Source organism: Carcharhinus amblyrhynchos, chromosome 16 (genome assembly GCF_965287045.1).
Source record: "Carcharhinus amblyrhynchos chromosome 16, sCarAmb.v2.hapA, whole genome shotgun sequence".
Taxonomy (NCBI): Eukaryota; Metazoa; Chordata; class Chondrichthyes; order Carcharhiniformes; family Carcharhinidae; genus Carcharhinus; species Carcharhinus amblyrhynchos.
The window spans coordinates 31,070,087-31,082,897 of record NC_137339.1 but is presented as its reverse complement, the minus strand read 5'-3'; the positions used below and the strand labels follow the sequence as shown (position 1 = coordinate 31,082,897).

General features: G+C 41.9%; 1 protein-coding gene across 1 annotated transcript; it reads left to right on the top strand.

The window, feature by feature from the left end:
* Positions 1-958: 958 nt before the first annotated feature.
* On the top strand, positions 959-10,124 carry LOC145353664 (tumor necrosis factor receptor superfamily member 6B-like). The gene is made up of 4 exons (XM_080204431.1): positions 959-1,072; positions 3,310-3,694; positions 5,709-5,909; positions 8,598-10,124. The coding sequence occupies exons 1-4, from the start codon at positions 1,061-1,063 to the stop codon at positions 8,882-8,884; spliced, it is 885 nt and encodes a 294-aa protein (XP_080060557.1). The 5' UTR covers positions 959-1,060; the 3' UTR covers positions 8,885-10,124.
* Positions 10,125-12,811: the final 2,687 nt, after the last annotated feature.

The window sequence follows — 12,811 nt, the reverse complement described above, 5'->3', positions numbered from 1 at the left end:
ATGTGTCTTAAGTTTCCTTTGTACTTTTGTTTTTGTTCAGGCTGTGCCCCTTTTTGGCGAGCTGCCCCTTTTACTTTGTCCTAATGTAATTTGAGTTTGTCTACTTGGTTTGACCTGAAAGACCCCAAAGAGCAGCGACACCGGGAGATAGAAACAGTGTTATAATTTCAGCCCGGTGCAAACACGAGTGGCTTCATTCTTTAGAGGTCATGAACTGAGAGCTGTGCACAAGCGTGTCCAGACCGCATTGCATTTCCAGCTTTCAATGTTAATGTCTCGGCTTTTAACATCGTCTTGGGGAGACGTGAGTGAATTTAATGGTGTTAATGCGTGTGGAAGTGTGTAACCAAAAGCATCTTACAACCCTGACTCAGTGCTCAATCCTTCATGTTATTATTTAATCTCTCTCTCCCCCCCTCCCCCCTTCCCTTACATATCAGGCTTTCACCGCTCTCTCTCCAATGCTTTGCCTTTTCTGCTTGTGTGAGCATGTTTATGTTTGCATTTTCTAAAAAAATAATAATCAGTTCTGGGGAAACCTGAAAAGTTTGTCTCTCTCCACGGATGAAGATACTCCCGGTGTGCTGGAGCGCCTGGAGGGGAGATCTGACCTCCTCCCCGCCCGCAAAAAAAAATCATTCCAACTAAGACAAGCTGACTAAGTAAAAAAAAGGTGAATACAGTGAAATGCGGGAAATAAAACATTTCCCGCCATGTGGCTTATCTAATAATTGACATAATCCCTTAAAGTGAAGGAGTTTCACTGTTACATAGTCGCGACATTCCAAGAAGTGGGCTCTACGGTATAAACCGCACTATTAATCGGACGAGGCAAAGCGGTTAAGGAAACGCTAAAGGGGAGTGGGGAATTCCAATCGTGTATGTCACAGTCCTTCTTCCCATCACATGCGGCGATCAGACCTGTTTATGTTTAGTTTTCGCAAAGCGTGATGCTCAGGGAAATCCTGGTGAGTCACACGTTCAGCGCGCCTTTAAATCACACGCGGGGAGTGCAGGAAGCCCAGGCGTGTGGAGCAGTCCAGAGGAATACCAGTCCACCATGATCTTCAAGGTAAGCAGACGGACTGCATGAATGCACCCCACTTCTTTTGGGACCTGCACCGTCACCGCGAATGGGGAACAACTGGCGCGACAGGAAAATCTGTACGTGAAGGAAATGCGAGCAGGTCTGGCAGCGTCTCCGGGAGCTAGAAAACTGTGTTATAATTTCAGCCCGGTGCAGACACGAGTGGCTTCCTTCCTAAGAGGTCATGAACTGAGAGTTGTGCGCCAGACAGTGTCCAGACCTGATTGCATTTCCAGCTTTTAATGTTAATGTCTCGGCTTTTAACATCGTCTTGGGGAGACGTGAGTGAATTTAATGATGTAAATGTGTAAGTGTGTAACCGAAAGGGAAAACGCTGGAGAATCTCAGCAGATCTGGCAGCATCTATAGGGGGGAGAAAGAAAAGAGCTGCCGTCTCGAGTCCAGAGGACCTTGTGTGAAAATGTATGTTTCCCCCGCCCCCCTCCAAATAGAGGACCCTTTAAGAAATTTGCTTTAATGAGGCCAGTGATATCCTGCGCTGTGAAATTCCGTGCAGCATGGTAGCACAGTAGTTCAGAAACACACGTAATCACAGTTTACAACTCTGCTCATCCAACCCTGAATAACTGTTAATGTCACAGTCCAATCTAATTCTGCATTTACCCTTTTAAAATGCGGTTAAAGGACCTCACGGTTCAGTTTTGAGCAAAGCAGCCCATTTTCTTTGAGCAACACAGCTATAAATTTCTAAACACCTGGTTAGAAATTGACCCACAGAAATGAAACGCCGACATGCTGCCCATATAGGTGCAGGCGAGGAAAATAAGTCGTTAACCGCGTAAAGCATCTTGTGCTGTTTCAGACCGCAAGTGGCGAGCCAGTTTGGGAAGCCCGGCTTTAACCCATTCCTGTTTCATTTGGAGTTCAATATCAGGCCTCCCACAGAATAGCACACCAGCAATACATTGAAACTGCACAGAATTTCACAGCGCAGGATATCATTGGCCTCATTAAAGCAAATTTCTTAAAGGGCCCTCTATTTGGAGGGGGGCGGGGGAAACATACATTTTCACACAAGGTCGTCTGGACTCGAGACGGCAGCTCTTTCCTTTCTCCCCCCTATAGGTGCTGCCAGATCCGCTGAGATTCTCCAGCGTTTTCCCTTTTGGTTACACAGCCTCACAGCCCCTGGGACTCGAGTTTGATTCCTGGCTTGGGCCACTGGCTGTGCAAAGTCTGCACGTTCTCCCTATGTCTGTGTGGGTTTCCTCTTGCATTCGAAACGATCTGCTGGTTAGATGCATTGGCCATGCTAAATTCTCCCCCAGTGTACCCAAACAGGTGCTAGAGCGTGGCGACTTGGGAATTTTCACTGTAATTTCATTACGGTGTTAATGTAAGCCTACTTGTGATGCTAATAAATTTATCATGCCCAAGTCAGCAGCAAGACCACCAAATTGTAGAAAAGTGGAAAGATTTATTAAGTATAAAGTAAAGTAGACAGAAATTAAAGACTGGTTTTTACAGATTATGCATCCCTGTTTCGACCACAGGCAATGCACGTGCTTCAGCAAGGACTGGATTCACCTTATAGACATTTCTTTATGTTCAGTGCAGAATCCTCACATTTCTGTAGTTATCTCTTGCGCCTTAGCAATGTGCTTAGTACTTGGATCTCGGGTAGGAATAGTCCCTGTTGCTTGGTTCTGTCATCTTTCCACTGCGAAGATCGAGAATGTCACTCCCTTCCTTAAAGCCTAGACAGTTAACTAGTCCCCTTGTTTACAAAGTTTTGGAGCAAACCTATTACCTGGACACCAGTTTTGATTTGTTACTGTTTTTTTTGTATCTTGCAATTAGCTTTTGTGCCTAAAGCGGAACGTTCTTACACATCCAGATACCTTATTCATTTATACTTGTTCTGACTAGTATTGTATAATTTCTTGCAGTCGGAAGCCTGTAAGCATATCTGGGTTGCAAAGATTCACTTGATCTTAAAGAAAATGTCTGAACTTATACAGACTTGTGCTGAAACTGCAGAATTTGAATACATGGTTAAATTCCTTCATGCAGTGTAATGTTGAGGCATGTTTTTCTCACATTTGTCGTTGTCTGAGTTTGCCCTATTAAGTGCATTAGCACTTGATGTATTTTTATGCATATTGTACAAGAATATTTCAGAGCTGATGTACTGAATGGTAATGATAGACTGTTTTACATCACATTTAATTCTTATTTTTGTCTTACCATTTCTCCAACAGTGTGTGATCAGTATTCTACTAATAGAAAATATACATGCAAGCTGGCTTGAAACAGTCAAGCCTACTTACAAAAGAAGAGATGCAATAACTGGTCAGATGGTGACATGTGACCAATGTCCACCTGGGACATTTGTGAAAGAGCACTGTACTAGCATCCAACCAACAATATGTGAAACCTGCCCAGACTTGCATTACACTCAATATTGGAACTACCTTCAGAAATGTCGCTACTGTAATGTCTTCTGTGTTGACTACCAGTATGAAAAGCACAAGTGTAATTCTACACATAATAGAGTGTGTGAATGTCAGCCTGGCTATTATTTGGAGTTTGAATTCTGCCTTAAGCAGTCTAGCTGCCCATATGGTGCTGGTGTAATTAAATTGGGTAAGTTCCATATTTCTGTTGTTCAAATTTACATTTTCCATCTGTTACCTGAACTATGCACCTCGTTTTCAGGAATTATGTTTTATTAATTTGCTGTAAAAAAATATAAAATTGTTATAGATTTTAATGTTTAGACTATAAATTAATGCTTTCCATAGAATGTGCAATTTTTTTAATATATGGAAAATTGTTCATTGATATTATTCCTTAGCTTTTTGCTATGTTTTCCTGGATGTGGATGTCACTGACAAGGCCACTGCTTGTTGCCAATTCCTCATTGCCTTTGAAAAGGAAGTGGTGCATTGCCTTCTAACTTAAGGGTTTGCTAGACCACTAGTGAAGTCAATCAACAGCATTTGCTGTGGGTCTGGCATCATATGTAAGCTGAAACAAGTGAAGACGGCACATTCCCTTCCCTGAAGGATATTAGTGAATAAAATGCATTTTGCGACAATCAGTTTTACAGTCACCATTACTGAGACTAGCTTTCAATTACAGATTTACTTGTTAAATTTTAAATTCCCCCAGTTGCCATCATGAACTTAAGCCCATGCCCCCAGAGCAATAGCCTGGGCCTCCTGATTATTTCTACTTCACTGACTCCCCGTGTGTTAATGAGAAGTTGACTGAGGTTAACTTTTGACACATTGACCTCTTCTACATCTTCCTGGCCAATAAAACATTTGGTCAACAAAAAGCCCACGCCGCAATTTCCCATCTTGTCACCTGTCAGTTGTCCCTCCCCAGAGCAGATCACAATAGAAATAAAAATGGGATAAGTTAAATTAAAAATGAGTGAACAGCTAGTCAAAGCTTCTAATTTAACACTTGTCAAATTGGCAAGGAATCCTAACCTCTAGGATTCTTACAGAATCCAAAGAAGAAACAAGAGAAGATGCTTGTTAGATTGAAAAGTTGGCATAAAAACCAGTTAAGACTAATGCACAGTGGCATAGTGGTTAGCACTACTGCCTCACAGTGCCAGAGACCCAGGTTTGATTCCCCTCTTGGAGTCTGCATGTTCTCCCCGTGTCTGCGTGGGTTTCCTCTGGGTGCTCCGGTTTCTTCCCACCCTCCAAAGACGTGCTGGTTAGGTGAATTGGCATGTTAAATTCTCCCTCAGTGTACCCAAACAGGTGCCAGAATGTGACGACTAGGGGATTTTCACAGTAACTTCATTGCAGTGTTAATGTAAGCTTTGTGACTAATAAACTTTACATAATTTGATGACATAGGTTTGGAAACTCAATATGAACTGCTATCCAACAGTTAACTAATGTGGTGAGAAAGTTTTGAACTGTCCCAATATATAGCCATACTAAATATTTGTTGTGGATGATAGAACAAAATCATTAATACATAGGGCAGCACAGTGGTTAGCACTGCTGCCTCACTGCACCATGGACCCGGGTTCGATTCCCTGACCTGGGTCACGGTCTCTTGTGGAGTTTGCATGTTCTCCCCATGTCTGCATGGATTTCCTCTGGGTGCTCTGGCTTCCTCCCACAGTCCAAAGATGTGCGAGTTAGGTGGATTGGTCATGCTAAATTGTCCCTTAGTGTCAAGGGAGTAGCTAGGGTAAATGCATGGGGTTATGGGGATAGAGCCTAGGTGGGATTGTTGTTGGTGCAGAAGGAATGACCTCTTTCTGCATTGTAGGGTTCTGAGTCTATGATCAGTTAGCAAGGATCTTTTAAGATAACTAAATGTTATTGAACTAAAGGAATATACTTGAAAGTTGAATTTGCCTAAAAAATTATTTTTTTGTGAATGGATTTATTTCTTTTAATGGATACTAAAATGGGATATTATTTTCAAGCAACATTTTTTCTGTTTTGTACCTAATTCCCAAATCCAGCAAAAAGAACAGAATCTTGTTTCTATCAGCCTGAAACAATAAAAGACAAACTGCATTCCGCTTACTACAAAATGTGCTACATATTGCTTTATATGTAACAACATAAGGGATATTTATCTTGAGTTTAACATAACCTGTGAATTTAATATTTCCCAGGAACACCTTACAGTGACACAAGTTGTGAGCCTTGTAGACACGGTTATTTCTCTCCCGATGTCTCCAGTTCAGAGCCTTGTTTCAGACACACAAACTGCACTAAAGAAGGCTTAGAGGTTAATGTACAAGGTAATCCATACCATGACACGCTGTGTACTTCCTGCAAGAAATATGATGCCAGTGAAACTTCGGACGATTCAGGTGTGTAAAATAATCTACTCAAATGGAATGTTGCCTAAAGTGCCCAATATGTTCCATGGGATGCTTTGGGTTTTTTATAATAATTTGTCATTTTAAGATTCAGCTCCTTGACTAAACACCAATTTTATTGGGGTGTTTTACTCTTTAGCAAATGTTTTGCAAGATTAAAGCTGCATGAAAATGCCAAACAGATTCCATTCTGGAATGGGAAACTGCATTGCGAGTTCTGTACTCAGTCAGCCAGCAGTGTTACTGACTAGGAGACTTCCAACTCTCCCATGTGTCTTAGACAGCTGGATTTTCTGATTTATTTCTCCTCCTGGTAGTTTTGTTTTAAGTGTGTTTTAAAGTTACTGGCATTAGTAAAAGAAGAACTTGCTTTTTACAACCTCAGGACATCCCAAATATTTTATAATAAAGCTCTTTTGAAATGAAGCTATTATAGCAAATTGTAGCTACATTGCATTATGTAAAGCAAAGACAATTTGCATACGCAAAGCTCCCAAAAACAGCAATAATGTGATAAGGAGCACGTAATCTGTTGTAGTGAAGCTGCTTGAGGGATTTTATATTGGTCAGGACCATTGGGGATAATTTGCCTATCTTCTTTGAAATCGCGCCACGGGAACTTTTAATGTCTACCTGAGAGGCCAGATGGAGATCTCTGTTTATGCCCTCATCTGAACGGTGGCACCACTGACAGTTTAGCACTCGGTACTCCATTGGAGCCTGAATATTGCCCTTAATTCACCTGAGTGTGGCCTGAACCCACAATCTTTCGACAGCAACAATTTTACCAAATGAACTGCAGTTATTTAAGTAAAGTAGATCTTATAATATCTAAAATGGATAACTGGGCTCATGGGAATCAGTGGGTGAAAAATAAAAGAGTAATATCCCTTTGCCCACAAAAGATTATGGACAGGATTTTGCAGTCACAATCATCCCACGACCGGAACACCCTGCCCAAGGTTAATGGATCTTTATATTATCTGTCCCCGTCTGCTACGATTCCTATGATGGGTGGGATGAGAAAATTCCATGCAATGGGTGAGATTCTCTAGCCTCTCTACGAAGTGTTTCTTGGTAGTGTGTCATTGGCCATCAGCAGGATTTTCTGGTCCCTCCACTATCATTGACTCCACACCTTGCTGCTGGGAAATCCACAACACGGTGCACTGTCAGCAGTGGGGCGAGGACATCGGCCTGTGAGAAGAGTCAAAAGATTTCACCCTATATTAAAATATAAAACTATATCTCCAAAACTTAATTTAATTGAGGTGAGGTGACAGCCCTTGACAGCAAGACCACATTTGACCGAGTCTGGCGTTAAGGAGCTCTAGCAAAACTGGAAGCAATGGGTATCAGGAAGCAAACTCTCTGCTGGTGAGAGTCATACCTGGTACATAGGAAGATGGTTGTGGTTGTGGAGGGTCAGTCATCTCAGCTTCATGACATCTCTGCAGGAGTCCCTCCTAGGTCCAACAATCATGAGCTGCTTCGTCAATAACCTTCCCTCCGTCATAAGGTCAGAAGTAGAAATGTTCGCTGATGATTGCACGATGTGCAACACCACTCACAACCAATACTGAACAGTCTATGTTCAAATGAACAAGATCCGGACAATATCAGCTTGGGCTGACAAGTGGCAAGTAACATTCGTGCCAGACAAATGTCAGGCAATGACCATCACCAAGAAGAGACACTCTAACCACCACCCCATGACATTCAATAATATTACTATCACTGAATTCCCCCACTGTCAACATCCTTGGGGTTATTGTTGACCAGAAACTCAACTCATCACATAAACACAGTGGTTACAAAAGCAGGTCAGAGGCTAGGAATATTCCCAAAGCCTACCCACTGTCTACAAGGCACAAGTCAGGAGTGATGGAATATTCCCCAATTGCCTGGGTTGGTGTAACTCCAACAACACTCAAGAAGCTTGACGCTATCCAGGACGATGCAGCCTGCTTGATTGGCACCACATCTACAAGCGTTCAATCCCTTCATCGCTGATGCTCAGTAGCAGCAGTGTGTATTATCTACAAGACGCAGTGCAGCAATTCGCCAAAGATCCTTAGACAACACCTTCTAAACCCATGACTGCTTCCATCAGAAGCAGAAGGGCAGCAGGTACATGAGAACACTTCCACCTGCAAGTTCCCCTCCCAGCCATTAACCATTCTGACTTGGAAATATATTGCCATTCCTTTATAGTCGCTGGGTCAAAATCCTGGAATTCCCTCCCTAACGGTATTGTGGGTCAACCCACAGAACATTGACTGCAACAATTCAAGAAGGCAGCTCACCACCACCTTCTCAATGGCAACTAGGGGGGATAGGCAATAAATGCTGGCCAGCCAGTGATGCCCATGTCCCACAAATGAATTTTAAAAAATTGTTTCACAAGAGAATTGTTTCACCACATTATATTAGTAACTATTTTCCACATAAACCTTCAGTTGATAGAACTCAGTGTAAGGCTCAGTCGGGATGATTTTGAGCTTTCAATGTATTTTGCACTGAGAAGGAAAACAAGACAAGAAAAAGACAAAGTAAAGTTTTTGTGACTATAAATATTATGCAAATCGTTATATCCGAAATCTCCAACAGGAAGCTAAGCATCAATATAGCCCACCTGATAAAATGTCACATTTTAATTTTCTTCCTTTCTCTCAACAGCTCTTTCTGCCTGCAATGAAGCAATTATTCAATTTGTGGCATATCAGAAGATTCCATTAAAGAAGCTGACGCGATTTCTTTGTTTACTGCAAATTGAAGAGGCAAAGAAGGTTAGCAAAGAATTGAGAACATATAACACACATATGATGCACGAAAGGTTATATCCTCTTTTACTGAGATGGAAAGAAGGTATCAAGAAAAACCAACTAATGGAAAGAATCGTGCGTATAATGAGAAAAGCAAAGTTGAAGAATGTTGTGAAAAATGTCCAAGAGCGTTTTATGTGAAGTGCCAACTCGGCTCTCAAATTTGGTTAATGTGCATTGAATAAATGCAGAGGACAGCAATACATTATCATTCTTTGATTTTTTGAAAGATGCTATACAAGTGTGCACTGTTATATGTACAAAGTAGGAATGTGAATAAAAGTGTGAAATATTGTTTCATTATTTAAAAGTAAAACTGAAAAGCATAAACTGCCTATTTTGTATAAAGAAATGCATTTGTGTCTTCCAATTTATTGTGTGCTAAAGTACAATTGATTATTTATTTTTCTGTTTACTTATTGTACATGTAAGGCGAAGATTTTATAATGTGTGAAACAGTGATGAGATGGAATAGCATTTGTAACACTCAAAATTAGAATCTTGTGTGGAAGATAGAATGCTTGGATTGAAGTTTCATAGCTTAGAAGCCAAATTGTGTGAAAGCTAAAATGTTCAAATTAAAGTTTCATGCCTTCTCTGTACAATTTTTAACATGTTTTATCAGCTTGCAGACCCTCCAAGGAGTCAGTGTCTGCTCTTCAGTATGAACAGGCTAACCTTCATCTGCATTGGCCCCATAGCATTCTGCTTTTCCGCCTTCGCCAGAGGCTGAGCAAGACCAAATTTTTCCATGACAAATACCAAAAGCAAGATATGGGGATATGCTATGCAAATGAAGGATTTTCATCTTGTGAGAAAGGGTGAAACGCCAGGATTTAATTAGCAAATATATACGCAAATGAAGGATTAGAAAAATTGCTTGTTTCTGATTTTCTGTAATTACTGTAACTGCTGAGTTGTTTATCTCTTCAGAAACACTTGCAGGACAGCTGCAGGGTGGTAGTCTTTGTGCACGGGTCATTAAAAGTCTCACGTTGGATTATGCATGGTGTTTAGTGCTGTTTGTACTCAAGTTGACTAAGAGTGCCTAAGAATCTCTACAGTTTTTTGAGGTTCCACCAAAATTGCAAATCCCCCAGATTGTTTACATGGGAAGGAAGCATGGTACCAAGCTGACCAATGGCTCAGAGACCACCACTGCCTGGTTTTGAGCATCGGGCCACCTTGACTAGGGGAACACACATGCTGTTTACCAAGGTACGCAAAGAGGGTTCAGGTCGCTCAGGGTGTTGTTTGTACTCAAGTCAACTAAGAGTGTCTGATGTTGCTGGTACTCAGGATCTCTGACGTGTGCTCATTGATTTGTTTTATTACTGTACAAAATTGTATTTTCAATCAAATAAATTGTTCTTTTTATTCATTTTTCAGTTTCTATTCACAATCCTGTTTGTCATCATTATAAATGACCCAGATGAGGGTATAGAAGGATGGGTTAGTAAATTTGCTGACGACACCAAAGTCGGAGGAGTTGTATACAGTGAGGATGGATGTTACAGTTTGCAGAGGGACATGAATAAGCTGCAGAGCTGGGCTGAGAGGTGGCAAATGGAGTTTAATGCGGAAAAGTGTGAGGTGATTCACTTTGGTAAGAGTAACAGGAGTACAGAATATAGGGCTAATGGAAGGACTCTTGGTAGTGTCGACGAGCAGTGAGATCTCGGTGTACATGTGCCTGGCTCCCTGAAAGTTGGCAGCCAGGTTGATAAGGTTGTTAAGAAGGTGTAAGATGTGTTAGCTTTTATTGGTAGAGGGATTGAATTCGGAGCTGTGAGGTCATGTTGTAACTGTACAAAACTCTGGTGCCTCCGCACTTGGAGTATTGCGTACAGTTCTGGTCACAGCATTATAAGAAGGGTGTGGAGGCATTGGAAAGGGTGCAGAGGAGGTTTACCAGTATGTTGCCTGGTATGGTGGGAAGGTCTTTTGAGGAAAGGGTGAGGGACTTGAGGTTATTTTCATTAGAGAGAAGGTTATGAGGTGACCTAATTGAGACATACAAGATGATCAGAGGGTTAGTTAGGGTGAACAGTGAGAGCCTTTTTCCTCGGATGGTGATGGCTAACATGATGGGACATAGCTTTAAATTAAGGGGTGGTAGTTATAGGATGAATGTCAGAGGTAGGTTCTTTACTCAGAGGGTAGTAAGGGCATGGAATGCTCTGCCTGCAGCAGTTGTGGACTCGCCAACTATAAGGCGTTCAAGTGGTCAGTGGATAGGCATATGGATAACATTGGAATAGTTTAGGCTAGAGGGTCACTGGTTGGTGCAACATTGAGGGCCAAAGGGCCTGTACTGCGCTGTTCTATGTTCTGTTGTAATCCATGTATGTTTTTATCATCTATCATCACTCTTTAAGCTATTTAAATTCATTAAAACACAATGCAGAAAATCATAGAAGGTTTTTGTGTTGAAGTTACCTTTGTAACTCCAGTGGAAGTGGAGAGGAAATGTTAGTGGACCAATCCAGTTCAATTCTAAAGGTGAATTAATCAAGTAGAAGAAAAAAAGAATTTTAAAAGTTTATTTAATAGTCACAAGTAAGGCTTACATTAACATTGCAATGAGGTTACTGTGATATTCGCCTAGTTGCCATAGTCCAGCACCTGTCCAGGTCAATGCACCTAACCAGCATGTCTTTCAGACTTTGGGAGAAAACCGAAGCACTCAGAGGAAACCCATATGGACATGGGGAGAATGTGCAAATGCCATGCAGACACTGACCAAAGCCAAGAATCAAAGCCAAGTCCCTGGTGCTGTGAGGCAGCAGTGCCAATCACTGTGCCACCCTAAGCTTTAATTCAGAGAATGCCTAATCACAGGATGTCTAAATACTTCACTGCAAATCAGTTACACTTTCTGAAGTGCAGTCAAATGCTGGTGGGTTTTTAATGTATATTTTTCTAACCCAACAAAGCTAGGAATTGTGTGAATGGGGACAGAATTGCAAATGTTGTAGATGGAGCACCAGGATAAAACGTTAGAAAGGAGAAACAGCTTCCAAGAGCTAGGAGAGGTGACCAATGGCTGAATATTGTAAGACTCAAGGTTCTACCACTATTAACTCAAGCAGAAGCTGTTGCCTTGCAAGCAGGGGGTGAGTTAAAGTTGGAGACTACTTCATAGTTAGCCAATTAACTGACATAAGAGAGGGGAACTATTGCTTCAGGCAGTGTGGGCAACATAAGATCATACTGCAGCAAGCGTTAGTCCTATATATAAAGGGCTGCTGGGACTCTGTAAAATGGAATAATCCAAAGAGGCAACATAGAGGGAGTGCGGAAGAACAGAGCATTACTGGGAATGGCTGAAGGATAATCTAAGGTACCCCCATGATTTACAGAACCTAAAGCCCTACACGTTCTCCTCAAGACTGCTTGGGCAATGAGGGGAATGCCATTCCCCTCTGACCTGCTCTTTGTAGTCACAGTTTCTGGTTAACAAGATGTTGTCCCAGGATGTTCATAGTTGAACGTCAAAGGCCAAATTTTCTCCTTTTGGAAATGGTCATTGCCTGACATTGTGTTGTGTGAATGTTACTTGCCACTTAACAACACAGGCTAGAATATTGTCCAGGTCTTGCTGCATTTGGACATGGACTGCCTCAGTATGTGAGGAGTCGTGAATGGTGCTGAAGATTGTGCAATTATCAATAAACACCCCATTCTGACCTCGTGATAGAAGGAAGGTCACTGATGAAGCGTGAAGATGGTTGGGTCGAGTTGCTTCAAATAAATTTTATGCATGAATTTCCTTGACATGGTTCGATGAACTCATGAAATCATACAGTGGAGAAGCAGCTCTTCAGCCCACTGAGTGTGCACTGACACATCAGAAACACCTGAAATCCCACCCAATCCCATCTGCCACCACTTGGCCCTAAGCCCTGAATGTTATAATGTGCCAAGTGTCCATCCAGGCACTTTTTAAAGGATGTGCGGCAACCCGCCTCCACCACCCTCCCAGGCGGTACATTCCAGACCATCACCACCCTGTGGGTAAAAATGTTTTTCCTCACATCCCCCTTAAACTTCCTGCCCCTCACCTTG